Source organism: Macrobrachium rosenbergii, chromosome 15 (genome assembly GCF_040412425.1).
Source record: "Macrobrachium rosenbergii isolate ZJJX-2024 chromosome 15, ASM4041242v1, whole genome shotgun sequence".
NCBI classification, from domain to species: Eukaryota; Metazoa; Arthropoda; class Malacostraca; order Decapoda; family Palaemonidae; genus Macrobrachium; species Macrobrachium rosenbergii.
This window is the reverse complement of record NC_089755.1, coordinates 52547996-52572356: the sequence shown is the minus strand read 5'-3', so window position 1 is coordinate 52572356 and position 24361 is coordinate 52547996. Positions and strand designations below refer to the sequence as shown.

The 24361-nt window shown below is 39.0% G+C and overlaps 2 protein-coding genes and 1 long non-coding RNA gene across 3 annotated transcripts; 2 read left to right on the top strand and 1 right to left on the bottom strand.

Moving 5' to 3' along the window:
- The first annotated feature begins 1383 nt into the window (after positions 1-1383).
- LOC136846416 (uncharacterized) lies at positions 1384-5453 on the top strand. The gene is made up of 4 exons (XM_067117204.1): positions 1384-1401; positions 2708-2783; positions 3931-4032; positions 4857-5453. Exons 1-4 carry the CDS (start codon positions 1399-1401, stop codon positions 5129-5131), a joined length of 456 nt encoding a protein of 151 aa, XP_066973305.1. The 5' UTR covers positions 1384-1398; the 3' UTR covers positions 5132-5453.
- Positions 5454-10398: 4945 nt separating this feature from the next.
- Positions 10399-13903, bottom strand: LOC136846415 (uncharacterized). Its single transcript, XM_067117203.1, has 4 exons — positions 13887-13903; positions 12337-12412; positions 11667-11768; positions 10399-10962 (listed from the first exon to the last, which is right to left on the bottom strand). Exons 1-4 carry the CDS (start codon positions 13887-13889, stop codon positions 10682-10684), a joined length of 462 nt encoding a protein of 153 aa, XP_066973304.1. The 5' UTR covers positions 13890-13903; the 3' UTR covers positions 10399-10681.
- A 5688-nt stretch (positions 13904-19591) lies between these two features.
- On the top strand, positions 19592-22776 carry LOC136846414 (uncharacterized). Its single transcript, XR_010855378.1, has 3 exons — positions 19592-19718; positions 20866-20970; positions 21526-22776. It is a non-coding gene; the product is annotated as an uncharacterized lncRNA (long non-coding RNA).
- The last annotated feature ends 1585 nt before the right edge of the window (positions 22777-24361 follow it).

Genomic DNA, 24361 nt, shown 5'->3' with positions numbered 1-24361 from the left:
ACTTCAGTACTTAAGCGAATACCACAGGAAAATGACAAGCAGAAACTCATTGCCAAGCGCTTTCACGAGTTGTTCATTCGCGCATCGTCGGGGAACAATACATATATATATATATATATATATATATATATATATATATATATATATATATATATATATATTTACAGTGTATATATATATATACAGTATATATATATGTATATATTTAACTGATTTTTATCTCCAGGTAAGTTGAGCCGCCGTTTCTTTAACACCCGATAATTTGACACCCAGAGTAATCAAATAGTTTATTATTAGGAAGCATATATTTCTTTAAATAGCTTAGGGCAATTCCCTTGTTTAGGAAATGGAAACTACGTAATTTGATTGTTTAGTAAGTTGAAGGCTTAGTTTATATGTAATTTTTTTATAATCTCATACATCAGTGATATTTGGCATCTGCATCCGAGGTTCTGGCTGTCTAAAAACTTTTTTTAATAACTATGTCTCCATTTAGAGCACCTTCTTGGGGGGAAAGAAACTCGTAGGTGATTTAAATTACATTTACGAAAGACAGAAAACGAACGCTGATGGAATAAAAATTGTTATTGGAAGTGTGAAGTGAAGGGTTGTAAAGCACGCCCACATGCACCTGCATTGCAACTTTTCACCTCACACTTGCCCTGAAGTGAAACGGGTTGTAAAAACACTGATTTAGACATTGCATATGCAAGGAATACCGGGTTGCCTATTCTTCATTTTATATTCTGCTTGAGGCTTTGTTATCGTGTCAGGAAACCAAACAATTTATTTCTTAACGTACATAATTTCACTTACATTTTGTTAAGTTTTGTAAAGTCTCCTTCTTTTGCAGTAGAGCAGTAACACTGAATTAGACAGTGCAAACGTAAGAAATACCAGTTACCTCGTCTCCATTTTATTCTGAGTGAGGCTTTTTCATCGCGTCAGGAAATCAAACATACATAATTGACATACATAATTTCACTTACATTTTGTTCCTCGTGTCAGGAAATCAAACATACATAATAATGTCACTTACATTTTGTTGAGTTTTGTAGAGTCACTTTTTTGCAGTACAGCGGAAATGACACTTCGTTCCCTTCAACCCTGCAAGAGGCTTCTTCGGAGATGAATACATCTGCGGGCACGGAACCAAACGCAATGAAATATGTATTACTATACATTGAGTTTGGTGGCATCCTCGATCCTGCTTCCCAATGTAAGTAACGCCAACTGCCACCTACCATTCGCTTTGCAAACCCTCTCTGCTTTTGGGGGATTCTTTCCTCGACGGTTTTTTTTTTCGTGGCTGAGTCAATTACAGGAACGACTGGAAGCTATATAAATGCACAGACAGGCAGTTTGGGGTACAGTGTCGCTTTTCGGTTAAGCGTAACCATGGTGAGTCAACGGGTCCATTTGTCCCGGCAGATACGAAAAAAAATTCTCAATTTGCGGCTGTATTTTCCGGCGTTGCAGCTCGGAAAGAAAGTGCGACGAGTCTGTATGTCTGCAACAGGGGGGTTGGGGGTGGGGGGGGGGTGTCCTCTCGCATTCATTACTTGATAACATTATGTTTGCTTCTTACTTAAAGAGATCATCGCCTTTGTTTTGACTCAGTGAGATTCTCCGTCCTTTGAGAGGGAGATTCTTCTTCCAGTTCTTTCAAAATGTGTCTGTTTATTTATTTGTCCCGTCCTAATGTCCTAATGTTTCGGTTCTTACGCAATGAGATTCTTTTAATGGTACTTTCTGGGGGAAATCCATTCCTTGCTTAATGAGATGCATTTTGCATTCCTTACTTGATAAGATTTTGTTCAGCTCTGAATTGGTAAGTAGGAACCATCGATTGAAGACGAAGATAAGGCTCCCTTGCATAAAATGCAGATATGGAAATGACATAACACGCAAGTATTTTTGGTAAGCCTTGAAAGGAAACATTTAACAGTGTTTCTAAATGTATCGTTAAAATCAGAACTTTTGTTGTGTGCACAAGAGAGAAATGGTTGCTGCTTTTATATTTATGTGTCCATGTGACATAGAGCACATATGTACACAAGCCCACGCAGAAACACACACACAAACATATATATACACATATATTTTATATATATTTATATGTATATGTAAACATTTATATATATATATATATTATATATATATACATATACATATATATATATATATATATGTATATATATATATATATATATATATATATATATATATATATATATATATATATATATATATGTATATATATATATATATATATATATATATATATATATATATATATATATATATATATATATGTATATATATATATATATATATATATATATATATATATATATATATATATATATATATATATATATATATATATGTGGAATGGTATTTTTGGTCTGATATTTGAGAGTACTAAAACGCTCCTCGTGAATTAGTAAAAATTCCACGAATATCAAGTCTTCTTGCAGCGACGAGAGTAACCGAAGTCAGGGAATGTTTCCAAGTTTAATGAATGAGAAGCAGAAACTTTGTCAAAGAAACGGTGTTCGTTCGCCGTGATAAGGACGAAAATAACCCATATCTCATGATTTGCTGATTAAGAACAACACAACGCGTGTCACTCCAATCATTCGTTTTAGTTTCCTAGACATTGATGAAATTTATATTGTCTTCTGCTTTATCTTTCGTTCGACAGAGGCTGCCGCTCGGAGGAATGCTTTTGGGCCTACTGATTGTCCCTGCGCTGGTGCATGGGTCGTCTGAACTGAAAGGTAGGTTATAGGTTCCGACCTGCACTGGTGCATGGGTCGTCTGAACTGGAAGGTAAGTTATAGATTCTGACCTGCACTGCTGCATGGATCGTCCGAACTGGAAGGTTAGTTATAGATTCCGACCTGCACTGGTGCATGGGTCGTCTGAACTGAAAGGTAAGTTGTAGATTCCGACCTGCATTGGTGCATGGGTCGTCTGAACTGGAAGGTAAGTTATAGATTCCGACCTGCATTGGTGCATGGGTCGTCTGAACTGAAAGGTAAGTTATAGATTCCGACCTGCATTGGTGCATGGGTCGTCTGAACTGAAAGGTAAGTTATAGATTCCGACCTGCATTGGTGCATGGGTCGTCTGAACTGAAAGGTACGTTATAGATTCCGACCTGCATTGGTGCATGGGTCGTCTGAACTGAAATGTAAGTTGTAGATTCCGACCTGCATTGGTGCATGGGTCGTCTGAACTGAAAGGTACGTTATAGATTCCGACCTGCATTGGTGCATGGGTCGTCTGAACTGAAAGGTAAGTTATAGATTCCGACCTAAGTCAAGTTGGTTGCTGACGAGGGTGTAACAAGAATCAACAGTATTCTGAAGCTTTCTCTAAGGGATGAAAAACTATTCTTGAATGTGAACTTAAGCCAAAAATTAGAATTCAAAATGCCTGGTCTCAGATAAGTAAGCAGTTCTAGGAGACCTCAATGCTTTCTAACTATCTAACTATATATATATATATATATATATATATATATATATATATATATATATATATATATATATATATATATAAAGACAAACTCCACGAAGGAAAGAGAACCAATGGAGTGCTGCAAGGCCTTTCGACTTGTAGTCCTTTACTTAGCTAAGTCGAAAGTCCTTGCAGCACTCCATTGTTTCTCTCTCCTTTGTGGGGTTTGTCTTTATTTATATACATTCATCACGTTCTATATTTTCGTCATTCAGTTATACATACATACATATACATTATATATATATTATATATATATATATATATATATATATATATATATATATATATATATATATATAAAATTTCAACTCTTGAGATGAACCAACATCAACTCTTTACAACATGTTACTCTGCGTATTCGTCGCTGGGGAGTTTTCTCATGCGTTTATCCTTCTACAGAGGGCCCACCTAAGGAGAAGTTTTTCCTCAAGTCTTACCAGACGACGACCGTGACGACTCTGAGCATTGCGGTAACCACTGTACCCTACTTCTGCATCGTCAGTGAGTGATGCTGAAATGATTATGTTTTAGTTTTTCCTTATTTGTTTGTTTCTTTCTGCGTCTGCTTTTCGTCAAGGTAATCTCCTTTTTTTTTTTGTTTCTTCCCCCTCGTTCACATATAACCGTGGAAATGAATTGAGGTTAATAATCATTTTGTGTACAAGACGTAAAGTTACACGCTCTGGATTTGGGTCAAAGACAAATATAATATCGATAATAATAACATCAAAGGAGGAAACTACAGTGTCCACATAGCAGATAATTTCATGTACGTGATAATATCATCCAGATGTTCTATCTTTTTCAGTTAAAGATCATATTTGTAAAATGCGTTATTACCTTCAGTAAAATCTACTGTAAGATCTTCGGGAAATCCAATACAGGAGTCAGGTTATATCCTCTGTTTTGCAAGATGCAGAAGCCTTCTGTAACACAGAGGAAGTTCAGTTGAACAACTCTGTATCCATGAAAATCCCTGTAGGCGGTTAGTGCCGTCAGTGCACCTCACGGGTTACACTGTAGGCATTACTAAAGGTTCTTTGCAGCGTCCCTTCGGCCCGTAGCTGCAACCCCTTTCATTCCTTTTACTATAACTCCATTCATATTCCCTTTCTTCCATCTTGCTATCCACCTCACCTAGCAACTATTTCCAAGTGAAACTGCGAGGTTTTCCTACTATTACACCTTTCAAGCCTACCTACTCTGTCTCCTTCCCAGCGCTGAATGTCCTCATGGGTCCCAGTCCTTGGCCTAAACTCTACTGAGTCCATCCCATTCCTATCAACGAAAACATCATCTAACAAAAATGTCCGTCCGCCCCGCAGCCAATGCGGCACCCACTTGCACCGGGAGGAACTTGAGGAGGAAGCGAAAACTCGATATCGGGGACGCTGAACAGGGCGAACTCACCCTGGAGAAGTCGATAGACGAGGACCCGGGTGAGGTTTCAGAGCCGAAGGACGCCGAGAGGCTCTTCTTCACCCTGTGGCAAAGTACGACCACCACCGTCACCGTGACGAGTACTGCGACCAACACCAGCATCACCATCTCGGCCTCTGGCTACTGCACTTTCCCTGGCTTCAATGCTCCCGTTTGCTAACCTGCGATTTCACCGACGCCATGTCTCACCTAGGTCTAATTGGCCTTCTTGGGGAAAGCCATTATGTTAAATGTAATTTTCGCTTAGAATTACCGGATTCCTTCCGAGGAAACATGATGTATCCGTTCTTGGAAATGTTATCCTGTCTCACATATATTGCCAAGAAGATTTGGCAAGGCTAGGACAAGATGAAATCAAAAAGAATTTACATGCACATAACGCTTGACCCAAGGAGCACCTTAGGATATCATAACATGTATAATAATTTTTCTAAACTGTAAAATAGTGCGTATAACAAGCGACCCTGTGCTAAATAAATGAAGCAGAGATATTTGGTTTTATTAAAGACCCCTTTGCATATTTCAGTATTAAAAGGCAGATATTTTGTTCATAAAAAATAGAGAGAGAGAGAGAGAGAGAGGCCTAGCCTCTTGCCGCTATTTACACATACAAATAAAAGACGAATAAATTAGAATTGTATTGTGAGTTATTCTTGGTCGAAGTCGTTTACACCTAGACAATGCTTTCCTGGTTTTTCCTCGGTGAATTACTCGCTGTTCTTGAGAACGAAACGATAACTAAAAAGATTTATCAGGGCAATTAACTTCTCCTGGGCCGAATTCTCGACGCCTGATTTCGGCTCCTCGACTTCCGGTAGCCCCTGGGAGTTGTTCAGACTGGTTTCGTCCGCCGACACGATGCTCTATTCGATGCTCACTTTGCGCCTTCGGCGCAGCTTGCGGCCAGAGCAGCCCTCCGTGTTGGCTGCGGAGAGACAAGAGCTCTACAACTAGACCGAAAAGAAATGCGTAAAGAACTTCCATATTGGGGCTCGTGAAGCCTACAGAGATCTTGGTACTAGATCTTCATTTCTTTCCAGACGTCATAGAATACGTTTTAACCGGCGGTTGGGTTGTTACTTATTGAAATGTGAGGTGTCATTTATGGGAAGATAATGTAAAAATCCATTCAACTTTAGACGTAGTTCTTTTTGTTTTCGAGGGGGAGTTAGGGATGGTAATTATTGAAAACACGAGAGGAAATGTATTGGAATTTTAGGCGAGGTTCTTATCGGAACAATGGAGGAAATGTGTTCAAATCTGAAGTGGGAATTACGAAACCAGCCTGGACAACTCCTAAGGGCTACCGGAAGTCACCATGTCCGTTTCGGCGCGCTGTACCCACAGCAACTTCGGAACTCTGCCCACCTGCGGCTAGTAAGACGGCCACCTGCGGGTAGTAAGACGGCGCGGTTTCTATGCACCTCGATTGCCTCTGATGGCTCTTCGTTGCTATTTGTCTTTTCCCTGAACTTCCTCTTTTTTTTTCAGGCCTAAGAAAGGGCTTGCAAGAATACCCGTATCCATAAATTACAAGTGATGCAAGTTGTTTTAACAACCAAAACTAAATCACAAGACTCCTAGCTGTAACTGGAGGCCAACGAATGTTATCGTAATATAAAAATTAGGCTTTTGCTGCTAATAACACCAAAGTAATTTTTTGTCTTTTCTTTTGTCTGAACTGATTCTATGAAACATAAATATACTCATTACCATGAAACAGCCATTTAATTTTCTTTTTTTCAGCAAAGAGTCAGAGGCCAACAGGGAAATTATAGGAGTAAAGTCACCGGCCCTCACCTGAAGGAAGCCGTCTGCCAGCTCCAAGAACATCCAGATTTCATCGTCAGAAAATGTAATAAGACCGCCGTCTACGTCATCATGAAACGTGAAGAATGTGACCATAAAATGGACAGCATCTTGACTGGTCATAGGAAATTCCAGCCCCTAAACAATGACCCTATCGAAAATCCCAGCCCCTAAACAATGGCCCTACCAAAAGCCTGAGGAAAACCCTGAATGCTATAACTAAGAAGATAAATTCTGATAACAGAGCTATGAAACTGCCTACGATCATCGGAGACTACTGGCCAGATAAAATAGTCAAGACTGAATAAGACCATCACTCCCTACATCCTAAACGGGTACTCTGTGGTTTTCACTGGTAGATTCATCACAATTTTGAATACTACGTCTCCGAGCTCTAACATCTTCAGAAGAGTCTACCAGTCAGATGCCACACCCCTTGACACACCAGAAGATGCCCTTCATCATCTCCAAATCTGCACCGAGGAGGCCCCCTTTCTATCACATGGGGTGACCTCTTTTGATGGGTAGATGGTGTCACCATGGGATCCCCTTTGGCATCCTATTTGCCAATATGTACATGGGAGATGTCAAAGGAAAGAACCTTCAATTTACTTCCAAAACCAAGGATATATGCCCAACATATATCTTCATTGCTATAGGCTACCCGCATACTAGTAGTGTATGCCTTGAAGAGGAACTCTAGGCTAAACTTCACTGTTGAATATGGTGTCGAAGTCTGACTTCCTTCTTGGATGTAAATTTGGAGAAGAAAGGAGACAGTTATAATACTACTGTGTACCAAAAGGAAACTAATGTGGGTCAGTGACTTAATGCCCGCGGGGAGTGCCCTGACGCTTACAAATGCTCTGTGGTAGCCACATATGTGAGGACATGGAATTGCACACTGTTCCACATGGAAAGCTACCCAAGCAGAGCTTAAACATTTTAAGCAGTTCCTAACTAATAACAGATACGACAGCAATCTAATAGAAGGTTGCATACGAAAATAGCGGAATGTGTATGCCAGCACACCAGTGACGATGCCTGAACCACTGAAAAACATCGTATTGTTTTACAAAGCCGCATATCACAGCCAGTTCAAGAATGGGGTCAAGGCCATGAAGAGTATAATTGCCAGTGGTACGGTACCTACGAGTCCTGGCAAGAGGATTGCCTTACGTGTCTACTGCTGCCTGAACAGTGGCGGGTATAGGAATGCTTCATTGGAGGGGCCCTTAGGATTATCATGTAAATGTGTATCATGTACACGCATACAGTACATATATATCAGTATTTATGTATGAACACATACTGTATACAGTATATACACACAGACATATAATTTACATAATATGCACATATATACTGTATGTACTGAGAGAGAGAGAGAGAGAGAGAGAGAGAGAGAGAGAAAGAGAGAGAGAGAGAGAGAACTGAACTGAATATTGAATTTAGGCCAAAGGCCAAGCACTGGGAACTATGAGGTCATTCAGAGCTGAAACGGAAATTAGCAGTAAAAGGTTTGAAAGGTGTATCAGGAGGAAAACCTCGCAGTTGCACTATGAATCAGTTGTTAGGAGAGGGTGGAAAGTAAGATGGAAGAAAGAGAACATGAAAGGAGGTAGAGTAAAAGGAACGAAAGGGGTTGCAGCTATGGGCCGAAGGCACGCTGCAAAGAACCTTAAGTAATGCCTACAGTACACCGCATGAGGTGGACTGACGGCACTACCCCACTATGGGGAAGAGAGAGAGAGAGAGAGAGTGAGAGAGAGAGATTGTAATTATGAAGATTGTTACATTGTTTCCAACAGCTGTAACTTAGAAAGCAGTAGCAGGTGAAGTTGCTTTGGCAAACACAAGCATTAAATACATGCAGAAAGAAAAAAAACATTATTATATAAGTTTGTTTTCAGTGCTTCTATCAATATTTTTCTTGTGTGTAGTGAGTCCACATTATAAAAATTTAATTATAGCTTTGAGATTTACACACTATTCTACCTACAAAATAAATTCTGACTTGCTGTGTCACCTGGAATACTAAGGTGAATGTGAAGCTTTGCCAGACCATTCAACCTTTCAGAGCCCAATTGTTGCTCTCCTGTATGAAGTAATGAAGTTTTGTGAAAATAAAACGTTCGTTCTGCTGTTGCTGATGACCCAGGTAATGTAACCTATATTTGTTGAAAGAAAACAATGTTCTATTATTCATATCCATGGGGAGGGGACCACGTGACCAGGTAGCCCCCCCTCCCTTAAATCCGTCACTGTGCCCGAACCTTATCAGCACCCTTGTAATGTGAAACATTTCTATTGTAGTAAATGGCGTTGTTAGCAGGTACTATCTTCTTATCAAGACCTTGAACCAGTCTATACCTCTTTTTCTCTTCTGGAAAACTTCTCAGGAATAAGGAAAAATTATTCAAGATTCTTTCCTTTTACTTTTTCTTTTTATAGTCGACGGACCGTTTCTTCACCTCTCGGTGGCATCGTCAGGATTAGATTACAAATTGACATGCAAGGTTTATATAACTGCTTGCGGGAGTTTGAATTTCAAAACATGACGTCATTGAGGTGCTGAATTTCTATTGGTTGGCGGGTGGTTTGGGCAGCAGCATGGGCATTCCTGGTGTCCATAGGACGCATCCTATAATGCGGCTTGCAGCCAAGAACGTGGGCAAGGGCGTGATTCCCATCTCGGGCCGACAGTCTTGATTTGCTTCGTTGTCGGCAGGTGTGTCGAGGGGTGTTCTGTTGCTTGTGTCTCCCTTCAGATTCTCATGGATTTCATGTGGTTACCTTTAAGAAGGCAGGATGAAGTCTGTGTTCCTCTGTTTATCTAACACAGGCCATTGTTGATTTATACTCACAGCTTCTGATATTTGCTGTCTGTGGAACTGGGCTTTTCTGTGCATGATCTCTAGGCTTACTGATCATTCTTCTAGTGTCAGTTTATGGTGTTGGTGGTCTATGAGGTGTTGAAACTGCCCCTTGTTTGCGGTGGGCTTGCAATCGCCTGCGCAGAATTGGTAGTGGTGCAACCCATGTAGTAACTGCTGAGGGACTGACATGTACCTCTGGTACATTTAAATTTCTATACTACGTCGGTCGACTCCCACATCGCTCTATGGGGGACCGTGCTGTTTCACATTGAAAGGGTGCTGATTAGGTTCGGGCAGTAGTAGACACGTAAGGGAATCCTCTTGTCAGGATTCGTAGGTGTCATACCACTGGCAATTATACTCTTCATGGCCTTGACCTCATATATTCTAGCTTTTGAAAAAGGCTTCTTTGATTGCTGAATAAAGTAGGCAGACGTTATTGCAAAATAGCCTTTCCTGAAATAACATTCAGTGGCAACAAATATTGTGAAAAAACATTTTCTGTCTAATTGGTAGAGTTAGATGCTCTGTTGGCATTACAGGTGAGCTACGTTCATTTAAAATTTTTTATTCAACATCTAATTTTATGGTTTGATTTTATTTCTGGCTAAACGGCAAAAGGGTAGGCCTCTACATTTTGTTGATAAAGGAATTAGCTGCCCTTTAATACTGAAATATATACAGGGTCTTTAATAAAACCAAATATCTCTGCTTTATTTATTTAGCACAGGGTCGCTTGTTATACGCACTATTTTTACAAAGTTTAAAAAAACATTCCTATGTACATGTTATGATATTCTAAGGCGCTCCTTGGGTCAAGTGTCATGTGCAAGTGAATTCTTTCTGATTTCATCTTGTCCTAATCTATTTTATGTTAGACAGGATAATATTTCTAAGAATGGACATACCAAGATTCTTCAAGAGGAATCCGGTAATTCCATGCGAAAATAACAATTAACATAATGACTTTCCCCAAGAAGACAAGGAAGACCTTCGGAAGACATCTTTGGTGAAACCACACGTTAGCAAAGCGGAACGTTGTAGTTAGCAAAAGTGCATAAAGCCAAAGCCGAGATGGTGATGCTGGTGTTGGTCGCAGTGGTCGTCACGGTGACGGTGGTGGTCGTACTTTGCCACAGGGTGAAGAAGAGCCTCTCGGCGTCTTTCCCCTCCAGAGCCTCCCCAGGATCCTCGTCTATCGACTTCTCCAGGTGGGCGAGTTTGCCTGGTTCCATGTCCTGCAAGGCGAGCCTTCGTTTCCTCCTCAAACTCCTCCCGGTGCAAGCGGATAGTGGGGCAGTGGCTGCGGAGTGGACGGACATTTTTGTTAGATATGTTTCCATAGATACAGAGCTGTTGAACTGAGCTTCTGTGTCACAAGAGGCTTTTGCACCTTGTGTCACAAGAGGCTTTTCGCCTTGTGTCACAAGATAACAAGAGGCTTTTGCACCATGTGTCACAATAGGCTTTTCGCCTTGTGTCACAAGAGGCTTTTCTTCTTGTGTCACAAGAGGCTTTTGCACCTTGTGTCACAAGAGGCCTTTTGCATCTTGCAAAACAGGACTACGACCTGATTTCTTTACTGGAATTCCAGAAGAAGATCTTAGCATTTACTGATGGTAGTAAAGAATTCTACCAACCTGATTTCTGGCTGAAAAAGGGACACATGTGAGTGAGATTATCATGGACTTGAGATTATCTGCCACGCGGACATTGTCGTTCCTTCCTGAATTTTTCTCTTTCCTCCCCCATTCTCAGAACAAATGATTATTATCATCGATATTATATTTCGTCTTTGACCATAGCTACCATTGATAGGCCTAAAACCAGACTTGAAATTTTCACATCCTTCTGCCCAAATGATTATTAACCTCATTTCATTTCCATGGCCATATGTGGACATGGGAGAAGAAACAAGAAAAGAAGATTCTCTTGACGAAAAGCAGACACAGAAAGAAACAAAAACAAAAAAAGAAAAACTAAAACAATAATTTCAGCATTACTCACTGAAGGCGCAGAAGTAGGGTACAGTGGTTACCACGAGGCTGAGAGTTGTGACGGTCGTCGTCTGGTAAGACTTGAGGAAAAACTTCTCCTTAGGTGTCCCCTCTGTAGAAGGAGAAACACATGAGAAAATTCCTCCAACGAGGAATATCTAGAGTAAGGTCATAATTTATATATATATATATATATATATATATATATATATATATATATATATATATATATATATATATATATATATATATATATATACATACACACACACAAATAAGAAATTGGACAACATTGTGGTCTTCTGGAACCGCTTACTTATCTGAGACCAGAGATTTTGAATTCTAATTTCTGCCTTAAAGTTCACATATAAGAATAGTTTTTCATCACTTAGAGAAAGCTTCAAAGGACTGTTGATTCTTGTTACACCCTCATCAGCAACCAACTTGACTTAGGTCGGAATCTGTAACTTACCTTCCAGCTCAGACAACCCATGCACCAGGGCAGGTCGGAATCTATAACTTACCTTTCAGTTTAGGCGACCCATACACCGGTGCAGGTCGGAATCTATAACTTACCTTCCAGTTCAGACGACCCATGCATCAGTGCAGGTCGGAATCTGTAACTTACCTTCCAGCTCAGACGACCCATGCACCAGTGCAGGTCGGAATCTACAACTTACCTTCCAGTTCAGACGACCCATGCACCAGCGCAGGGACAATCAGTAGGCCCAAAAGCATTCCTCCGAGCGGCAGCCTCTGTCGAACAAAAGATAAAGCAGAAGACAATATAAAGTTCATTAATGTCTAGGAAACTAAAACGAATAATTGGAGTGACGAATGTTGTGTTGTTCTTAATCAGCAAATCATGAGATATGGATTATTTTCGTCCTTATGGCGGACGAACACCGTTTCTTTTTGGCAGAGTTTCTGCTTCTTATTCATTCGACTTGGAAACATTCTCTGACATCGGTTGCTCTCGTCGCTGTGAGAAGACTCTCTTAATATTCATGGAATTTTGATTAACTCACGCGTAGCGTTTTATACTCTCAAATATCAAACTAAAAATACCATTCCATGGTGCATTCGCTTTGCCTCTGGAATTAATGATTGGAATTGTATGTCGTAAGTGCAGCTTCCCCTTCACAGATCCGAACTTATACTCTTTCCTTTGATACAATATATATATATATATATATATATATATATATATATATATATATATATATATATATATATATATATATATATATATATATATATATATATATATATATATATATGTATATATATATATATATATATATATATATATATGTATATATATATATATATATATATATATATATATATATATATATATATATATATATATATATGTATATATATGGATGTATGTATATAAGTTTGTGTGTGTGTTTCTGCGTGGGCTTGTGTACATAATGTGTGCTGTGTGTCATATGGACACATAAATATAAAAGCAGCAACCATTTCTGTCTTGTGTACACAACAAAAGCCCTGATTTTAACGATACTTTTCGAAATACTGTTAAATGTGTCCTTTCAAGGCTTGCCAAAAATACTTGCGCGTTATATTATTTCCATATCTGCATTTTAACCAAAGGAACCTTGGCTTCGCCTTCAATCGATGGTTCCTGCTTACCAGTTAAGAGCTGAAAAAATCTGATCGAGTGACGAATGCAAAATGCATCTCATTAACCAAGGAAAGAATAGGATCTTAATATAATTAAATGCTGCACAGGACTTCCACCCCGCCCACAAGAAAGTACAATAAGAAGAGTCTCATTAAGTGAGGACAGAAACATTGGTCTCATTAAGACTAGAAAAAAAAAGATTCATTCTGGAAGAACTGGGACAAAAAATTTTTTTTTTTATCAAAGGACGGAAAATCTTACTAAGTAAAAACAAAGAGATCATTAAGTAACGACGAAGCAGAAATTCGCGACGTACAGACTGTACAGAATCTCATCAAGTAAGGACTAAACACAATCTTATCAAGTAACGAATGCGAAAAGATATACTGTACAATCTCATCGCATTTTCCTCCGAACTGCAACACGGGAAAATGCGACCGAAAATCGCAAACCTCAGGGAAACATTAAGTATAACAGTACTGCAAAATGGGTTGTTGTTTCCTGTTTTTTTTAATGTAAGCATTACATCTATCTCGTTTGTTTATCTGTCAGCTTGGCCAGACAGACCCTTTTACTCACCATGGTTACGCTTAACCGAAAAGCAACACTGTACCCCAAGCTGTTTGTCTCTGTATTTATATTGCGTCCAGTCGTTTCTGTGATTAACTCGCGCCTAAGAAACCCGAGCCGCCCAGAATTTCCTCGGTACGACATTACTTCGAGGAAACCGACAGCCTAAAAGCAAAAGAGTGTTTGCTAAAGTAATGGCAGAATGCAGTTCGTGTTTCTTTCATTTGGAAGCAGGACCGAAGCTGCCACCAAATTTAATAGAATATAAACGCAAGGGTACTTTATCGCGTTTGGTACCGTGTTGCAGATGTAGTTAGCCTATCTCCTGAGAATCCTCTTGCAGATGTAGTTAGCCTATCTCCTGAGAATCCTCTTGCAGATGTAGTTAGCCTACCTCCTGAGAATCCTCTTGCAGATGTAGTTATCTCCGAAGAATCCTGTTGCAGTTTTGAAGTAAACGAAGTGTCATTTTCTGCTTTGCTGCAAAGAAGGAGACTTTAGAAAACTTCATGAAATTTCAGTGAAACTATATACATCAGGTTAAAACTGTTTGGTTTTATGGCAAGATGAAAAGGCGTCAGGTGGAATGAAATGGAGAATAAGCAGCTGGTATTCTCTTGCATTCGCTTTGTCTGAATGCTAAAGATAAATGCATAAAAATGTCACAGCAATTGTAACCATACAAGCAATACTTACTTCATCATGGTAGCACAATAATAAACAATCTTTGGTTATGTTCATCACATCTGACGTCTCGGCGTGTTACCTGCTAGAGTTTGTGTTTTTATGTGCAATAAGTGTGATCTGTTTTAGTTTTCTTTAAAAGAAAACCATTGTGCTGGCTTTGTCTGTCCGTCCGCACTTTTTGTGTCCGGCCGCAGATCTTAAAAACTACTGAGGCTAGAAGGCTGCAAATTGGTATGTTGATCATTCACCCTCCAATCATCAAACATGCCAAATTACAGCCTTCTAGCCTCAGTAGGTTTTATTTTATTTCAGGTTAAAGTTAGCCATAGTCGTAAGTCTGGCAGCGCTATAAATACCAACAACACAGGCCACCACCGGGCCGTGGTTGAAAGCCTCATGGGCCGCGGCTCATTCAGAAAACTAGATTCCGCCGAAGAAACTTCGGCATATCTTTTACTTGATATTGTTACTAGTTTCCCTACAAGAATGCTCAGTCACCTTACACTGTGTTGTTCTCAGCATGGATGAGCGTGGCCGACGTCTACTGCCAGTTACATAGCTTAATGCAATATTTATATATTCATGCTGAGGCAGAACACCCAAGCTATGCCCCATTTTTAAAAAATAGTTTACAACTCGGCGTATTTACATCCCCCTTTTATTCATATCATATCATACCTACTCCCCGTTTCTATGTTACAATGATTTATTTGACGGTGCACCTGTTTTGACAAAAGCACGTGCCATAAGACACCCCACTAACACCAGTGAGTTGAAGTTCACACGTCTCTGTTCCTTAATCCCTTGTCTGCTGGATGCAAAACTGTCCTGAAATGGAAAACTGCAGTATCTGCAAAATTTTCGAAATTGAGATATGCCACCTACTGGGCTTGAAACACTAATACACAAGTTACTGCAGTTTCAGAATGATTCTTCAATGCTTTCTACGAGTATCTATGGTCTCCCATTTGCAGTATCTGCAAGATCAGTTGTAAGGCAAGGGAGTATCTACCATTTTTCTCAGTTTTGTATTTTTGCAGATACTGCAGTCTTCCATTTTAGGGCAGAAAAGCGCCCTAGTTCAGTGTCTCAAGACACCATGACTCCGTGAAAGTGACGGACACCTTGAAGACTATTATTCATATTTAAAAATGAGGTTATCAAGTCCCATGCTATACCCAACTAGTCCCCGTGTTCTTGTGGAGTCACACACCCACTGGACAACCTCTATCCAGTGTGTATTGAATATTCATGAACGAGCACCCTAAAAGGTGTGTCTCTCGCCATATTCCACCCTTTTCTTCTGCTGCATGTACTGTAAAAATTAAAATCTTTATTAATTTTTCTAGAAAACGTGACATTCTTACCCTTTCTTAAAATTACAGTAAATTTGTTTTATTCGCATTGTTAAAGATAATTCTAATATATCCGAGTTATTTAGTCAAGGACAATTCTTTTTAAAGGTGCAGACCTGCTAATTTTATACAAAAAAGGGAAAGTTATTTCCGTCCATCCTTCAAGAATCAATAGTAAGTTACAGGTAAGAATGTGACGAGGTACTACCCTTAGGTGAAAGAGTTTCTGCGCGGATTTAATGAATGAGGAGATGAATTCGGCCGAGGCAGATGAAAGAACCATTTTTGGAGGGAATCTAAACGGGGACACGTCGGCCTAAACAATGACTTTATTAGTCCCATCCATGAAGGATATGGCTCAGGCGACTGAAACAGGGAAGGCGAAAGAATAATCGACTTTGCAGTATACTGTGACGTTGGAATAGCGAACGCAATCTTGGATAAGCGACCAGGACGCATTTTCCCGAGATGTAACCGAGTACCGAGACCTTTCCCTGAAAAAAGCGGGTCGCCACATGTTAAAAACTAACCATAGAATTTTCTTGAAAATAATCTCATAATGTTTACAACACCCAAACTAAATGAGAACTACTAATCTACCTTAACCTAACCTACCTAACCTAAGGTGCATGGCAAAAAAACCAGGGCTAATGCAATACTAGCATACATCTCAGGAATTTACGACCAGGACACCTGGTCACGCACGAGAGCGACGCGAGGTCCAGTCAAGTTTGACCTCACCTTGTACAGGAGAAATGATCTGGTGGAGCTGAGAGACTGCAGAGTTACTCCTGGGTACCAAGTAGCTGCCGAACATTGGTTAGTTAGTATTCTCGGACCTCAGGGCATACCACACCCTCTGAATAGCCGATATACCTTCAAAAAATCAAAATCTGCAGTTCAGGCTCAAGAGAACACGACGACACTTTAAAGAAAGGGTGTTAGAAGAGAACGGTCGAGAGGTAAATAACATCAGTGGGTGGTTGAACCAAACAGTGGGAATCATGTTAAGAAACGGTAAAGACATCGTAGGAAAAAATGATGTAAAAATATCGGAAAATGAGAGGACTTGGAGGTTTAATGAGGAAGTAGAAGATGCAAAACAGGAATGAAAGACGAAAAGAAGAAATTGGAAGAGACACATTAGAAGAGGATAAAATAGTCCACAAGGAAAGGAATAAGGATAAATAAGGATAAAGCACATGATCAATTGTGTCAAGATTTAGAAATGAAAGAAGCAGATGGAAGACTGTTCAGGCGAGCCAAAGCAAGAAACAAAAGAGGAGAGAGGAGAACATTATAAAGAGATTTAAGGAACACTGAAAAAACTAATAAACGAAGAGAATGAAAGATTCATAGGGGAGATGGTAGCTCAAATTTTGGAATAGTGAATGAGATTACAAGGGGAGAGGTAAAGGAAGCTCAGAGAAAGACGAATTGTGGTAAAACTGCCAGGCAAGACGGTTTGCTTATTCAGTCCATGGAAACACTGGGTGAGGAGGAATAGATATACTATGGAGCTCTTGAAAAAAAAATTGTTGGAAAAGAATAATATACCAGAATAATAAACAATGAGGATACCGATTTTTAAGGAGACGGGGGTTATGCAAAGTTGTGAGAGCCATAGAGGAATTAGATTAATGGCCTATACCCTAAAAATATTTCAAAGAGTTATAAGCAGAATTAAGACTGGATGTGGGTTTTAGCTTGTGTCACTTATTGAAAAAATTATGGGTTATCTTGTGACACTTATCAAAATCCTTGTGGGTTAACTGGAGAGCGGCCATGACCCACTTGTAATCAGTCCACTGTGACCTATTATTTGGGGAAATACACCAACTACAGGACGGGATGAATTTGAGTGTAGGATGGGGAGAGAAGCCTGGGTTTACCCCGACCCCTCCAGGGAGAATATGTCGTCATATCTTCCTCGATAATTTTATCATCATTTCTCCTGCTTCTTCCTTATTGCAACAACACTGTTAAGGAAAAAGATGGGGAATTTACCTAGCAAAGAAAAAAAAAAGTAGAAAAGGACACCATAGACACATATATAAGGTCCATTGTATGGGTAGAATCAGTCAGAAGGAATCATGGTGAGTAGTTTGAGCATCGTTTTTGAAAAAAAGGAGGTTCGACAGGAGACCGAGATTAGAGAGACGGATATTGCGCTCTTTTTGTAATTCGTTTCAAGTCTCGACGAGTTATTAGTTTTCCTCTTAGTGAAGAAAACAGTAGATGATTATTTGTATCTTTCAAGGAATGGGATCTAAATCTTAAAGTAATTCAAAATGGATCCCCAGGTACTGTATTTCGAATCTGAAAAGGGAAAATGGACTATATACAAGAATATTAGACATGGAATTGAATTTTGATCGTAGAACAGACTCTTGTGGCATTTCCATTAATTCGAAACTAGTCTCCGCTCAATGTTTTACGTAACGGCCATTTTCGTATGAATTTTTTCTTTACCATAATTCATGATAATGGAAAAGTACACGGAAATTTATTTAAAAGAATGATAGTGGATACCTCTGTTCCAAGCAAACCGTTTTTCAGATTTGTGGTCAAGTTCTTGACAGATACGATCTGAAATAGTCTGAAATCCTAAAAAGTTGAGAATGGAACAGACACAGTATATAGCGCTGGTACCTATGAGGTCATTCAGCGCTTCCTTCTTAAAAAAAAAAGTTAAGGCAATCGAATGTTGTTTGAAATGTTTTAGAGGATAGCATAACTTTTAATTTCATTGGGTGGTGATGTCTGGTTTACTGGTTTACAGTCATTTCAGTATGTGATCATTTGATTTTAATTTTTCACGTGGTTTAATATGTGGTTTCCATTCTTTTAGTGGGTGATGGTTTGGTTTAAAATTTCCAAGTGAGCTGTAAAGTTGTTTATAAGATTTAGTGAGTGATGGTGTTTTTACTCTGTGGATACTTATATGTGGTAATTAGTTTACGCAGCAGGTGGTAAATGTTTTACAGAAATATTCCAGTGCGTTGTAGTATGTGGCCAATGAACCCTCAGAGAATGTGAACAACTTTGTAATCTTTAGGAGCAAGGAACGAAGTTTGGGCACGAAAAAAAAAATCAATACATAAATAAAAATGGGAAAAGGGGGATTTTTGGAAATGCTGTTAATGTTAAAAGGAAATAAGCGACATCTCATCTCTCTTCCAGCACTGATGCTAAAGAAATTAAAGATGATCTATTTCTTTCAGCAAGGGTGCACTGTGGGCATTGCTGAAGGTTCTTTGCAGCTTCCCTTCGGCCCCTAGCTGCAACCCCTTTCATTCCTTTTACTGTACCTCCATTCATATTATCTTTCTTCCATCTCATTATCCACCCTTTCCTAATAGTTATTTCATAGTGCAACTACGAGGTTTTCCTCCCGTTACGCCTTTCAAACCTACCTGCTCTGAATTTCCTTTCCAGCGCGGAATGACCTCATAGGTCGCAGTGCTTGGCCTTTGGCCTAAACTCCATATTCCATTCCATTCCTATCATCAAGGTTTTAGAAGCAGATGAAAAATAGCTCCTCCGCTTTGCAGGGTTATTGAAAGAAAATAAATTTTTTAAATTTTTTCTCTGAGGTGCCCTTTCACAGAAATATTTTCTCTCAGAGGAATTGATTCTATTGTTTTGTTTCAACAGAATGAATTGACTGACGATTTCATAGCTGGAGTGTTTCATTCATTTTTTTTCTTTCAGCAGAAGCTGAAACTAAGCGCAGGCGCAGTCTTGCTCTGCTTAATAGCGTTCCCTGCTTTGACGTTTGGATCGCCCGAGATAAAAAGTAAGTGCTATTTATGATAGTTCAAAGTATGTGTTACTTATTTTATTTCAAAGTGTTACTGATTTTATTTCAAAGTATGTGTTACCTATTTTATTTCAAAGTAAGTGTTATTTATTTGGTTTCAAAGTGTTACTTATTTTATTTCAAAGTAAGTGTTACTTATTCGTTACCGATTTTATTTCAAAGTTAGTGTTACTGATTTTATTTCAAAGTAAATGTTACTTATCTTATTTCAAAGTAAGCGCTATTTATTTTATTTCAAATTGTTACTTATTTTATTTCAAAGCAAAGCGTTACTTATTTTATTTCAAAGCAAGCGTTACTTATTTTATTTCAAAGTAAGTGTTACTTATTTTTTTTCAAAGTAAGTGCTACTTACTACAGTTCAAAGTAAGTGTTAATTATTTTATCTCAAAGTAAGTTCTACTTTCTAAAAAAGTATAACAAACTCCTTCTTTTAAGAATGAGTATTACTCTTAGACTAAGCTTGGGTAGTTTTATGGTTCCTTATTCTTATAAAGTAAGTTTCTCAGTGGCTCTCCTCCGAAAGTGATGTTTTATATATCTAAAAAATTATATATAGCAGAAAAAATTAACTTTTCGTAATCGTGTCGATATACATAAAATAGAAATGAGTTTATTTTTTCTAACCTGGAATATGGAAAATAGAAAGAGAGAGAGAGAGAGAGAGATATGGAAAGAGAGAGAGAGAGAGAGAGAGAGAAGGAAGCACAAAATTTTAAAACAGTAGCCTAACTGTAATGAACTGAAATTCAAGTAATTATCATGAAATATCAAACAGCTTCAAGTCATGAACACACAACACACACACACACACACACACACACACACACACACACACACACATATATATATATATATATATATATATATATATATATATATATATATATATATATTCATCAAGTGTTTCAAACTCAACTCAACCCTCAGACAGATTGAATACAAATGTACAAAACCAATTATATATATTTTGGATGGAGGAAGATGGAAAAGGGAGAAGCCCTTTCGAGGGCAGGGCCGAGAAGCCCAAATCCCTGACCCTGATGTAGAGAGATTCCTGACATTCTTCTTCTTCTTCTTCTTCTTCTTCTTCTTCTTCTTCTTCTTCTTCTTCTTCTCTCAGATGAGGAAAGCACCGTGGGGAAGCTCTTTCTCAAGTCGTACCTGACAACGACCGTTACCACCCTCAGCATCGTCGTTACTACCCAACCTTACTTCTGCGCACTCAGTAAGTAACACGGGGTACTGTCATTGTTGCTGTTGCTTTTGCTGTCCGAATCAGTCACTGTGTGCTCGGTATTTTGTGGTATTGAGAGCAATGTATTCTAAAAGTAAATGTATGTAGTTCGAGATTGGTTGTAATCTTTTGTAAATGATTTATTGATGAAAAACTTAAAGAAAAAAAAAGTTCCCGAGATGCTATTAGTACTGTACTGCTACTAACGCTACTACTGTCAATAGTAATAATATTCCTTAAAAATATTCATTACTATTGTCATCTAATTTATGTTATTACGGTCGTCAGGCGTTTAACCGTACATTCCCTAAGTTCCAGGGATAATAATAATAATAATAATAATAATAATAATAATAATAATAATAATAATAAATCAGCAGTAGCAGCAAGCGTTCCTCCACCAAGCCATGCAACGACATTCCCTGTAGACAGAGACACAACATGACACCGTAATGAATTCCACCATGTCGTGCCCGATAGAAATCACATGTCGTTAACATCGTTAAAAAAAAATAAAACTCAAAAAACACCCTCTTGCCCAAACAGCTGCGGGAACCAACGCCTGCACTGGCCGCAAGGTGAGACGGAGGAGGAAGCTCAGCATCCCTGACGTGGAGACGGGCAATCCCATCGAGCTGGAAAAATCCACGGGCGACGAACCGGCCAAAAGAGCCTCGACGGGCACCAGTGGGAACGACAGGCTCTTCTTCACCCTGTGGCAAAGCACGACCACCACAGTCACCTTGACGTCCACGGCGACCAACACCAGCATCACCATCTCGGCATCGGCCTATTGCACCTTCGCCAATTACAACGTTCCTCTTTGCTAGTTCTGGGAGCGGGAAGCGTTCCTTCGGTGAGCTCTAAAGGCAGATTCGCGTTATAACGTCACGTCACCGACACGTCACGTCACGTCACCGACACGTCACGTCACGTCACCGACAAGTCACGTCACGTCACCGACAAGTCACGTCACGTCACCGACACGTCATGTCACGTCACGTCACGTCAAAATACGTGAGAATTTCTTACATGTAATCAAATGGACTTCTTCACACCTTCACATCACGTCACCGTCAAGCACACGGCATCCACCGTCACATCACGCCACGTTTTCTCGGAAAGAATATTTTGACGTGACGTTACGGTGCTTATGCAAGTTTCTTAAGGCTAAATCTGTGAGCCGCTGAGGTCGGGCACGAGCTGAACGGGATTGTGATGATAGTGTGAATACAAGGCACGGCTGATGGGACGGTGACGTGACGTGACGTGTCGGTGACGCGATGGTATAATGTGAATTAACCTTAAGAGTACATTCAGTGGATTACTTGTCTGGGTTACCTTTGCTTCACATATCCTGCCGAATAGAACCCATTCGCTCCGTTGGGGCTTTCGGGCCTCATCGTGGCCCATTATACTAGGCTTCTAGAGATCCATTGCTCTAGACTTCTCGAGACCGTTTTCAGTTCTAAGAGAAATGAGTTGATTTTAGCCTACATTATGGACTTGTTGATGAGGTGGTTTAAATATCCTGTATTCCAAAGTGATAATTCGATAAATGGCCATAATTATTCTTAAATTTTTATAAATATAATCATGAGTTGCAAATCTCCGAATGGACAATTTTACAGACAAAGGAATCCAGTAAGCCCAGTTTCCTACCAGAAATTTGGCTTTCAAAGTAGCCATGATTTCATTATGATATAATCAGGTATTGAATTATTTACACAGTAAGCATTCCTTGTAAAATAGTGTGTAGAATTTGTGACCCTCAACTAAATAAACAAAGCAGACCTTGAGGAAGGTTCATTGCCCTGAGTACATGAGAAAGAAGAAGAAAATATAGAGAACCCATGTTAAAACCTCTCTACGGGGATAGCGCCGTCAGTGCACCTCACGCGGTGCACTGTAGGCATTGCTTAAGGTTCTCTGCAATGTCCCTTAGGCCCCTAGCTGCAACCCTTGTCATTCCTTTTACTATACTTCCGTTCATATTCTCTTTCTTCCATCTTAATTTCCACCCTCTCGTAACTATTGTTTCATAGTACAACTGCGAGGTTTTCCTCCTGTTACACTTTTAAGATCTTTTTGCTCTCAAATTCCCTTCCAGCACTGAATGACCTCGTAGGTCCCAGTGCTTGGCCTTTGACCTAAGTTTTATATTAAAATTCCAGTGTTAAAGCATCTTGGGTTACTGAAAAATAATGAATCATTCAAATGCCAGTAGCCTATACATAATAAAGGGAGATTCTCCCCTGAATTGTGGAAAGGCCTGCTGCTGGCAAGGTCAGAAAACCTGAAAGCAATGGAAGTTGCTGAGGGGAAAAAAGTCACGGGAAAAAAGTCGCAGGAAAGTGTCACAGTTTTGGCTAGGGAAAAAAGTCACAGAGAAAAAAGTCACATTAATTTGTGGTGGCCGGTAATAAAGTCACTGGGGAAATTTCACAATATTTTTTGGGTGTCATTATCTTTTTGATATTTACAGTCTTTTGTTTATGTTTTTACGGAAATCCCCAAGGGCCTTGTACTAAACACTCCGCAAAGGTGGATACATACCGGGTTAAAACCCTTGGGGGTCACTATCTAGGAAAGATTATTGTGACTTTTTTTCCTGTGACTTTTTTCCTGTGGCTTTTTTCTGCTACTTTTTTCCTGTGACATTTTTCTGTGACTTTTTTTCCTGTGACTTTTTTCTGTGACTTTTTTCTGTAACTTTTTCTGTAACTTTTTTCCTGTGACTTTTTACTTGGATTCGGGCATACCAGGGGCTCACGCATTGCTCCCAGTGAGGTCCCGAGCTGTCATCATTGTTAAACTAGCTACAGTTATCTTTGACGACTGGATTATGAAATAAGCCCAGTAGTTTAAGAAAATAAAATTCATGTTGGTATGAATTTGATAGCGAGTCGCCCGTATTCAAATAGATACACAGGCTATTTTATATTACATTACATTTGTCTCCCAGAAGCTCTCATCTGCAAGTATATATATATATATATATATATATATATATATATATATATATATATATATATATATATATATATATATATATATATATATATATATATATATATATATATATATATATATATATATATATATATATATATATATATATATATATATATATATATATATATATATAATTATATGTATTGCTTGAAAATGTGTAGAGGTGATAAAAAATAAAAGCGATTATAATAATTATATATACTGGCATATAGCTTCACGTAGTACATTGTGGAAGGTGAATAGCAAGATTTTGACTGAACTTAAAACACATGACAGGTTTAATAGCAACAGCGGAGTTTGGGTTTAGACAAGGAATGACAGTGTTTTCAGATGAAGAACTTATCGTGAAGGTATTGACTGAGAAGTT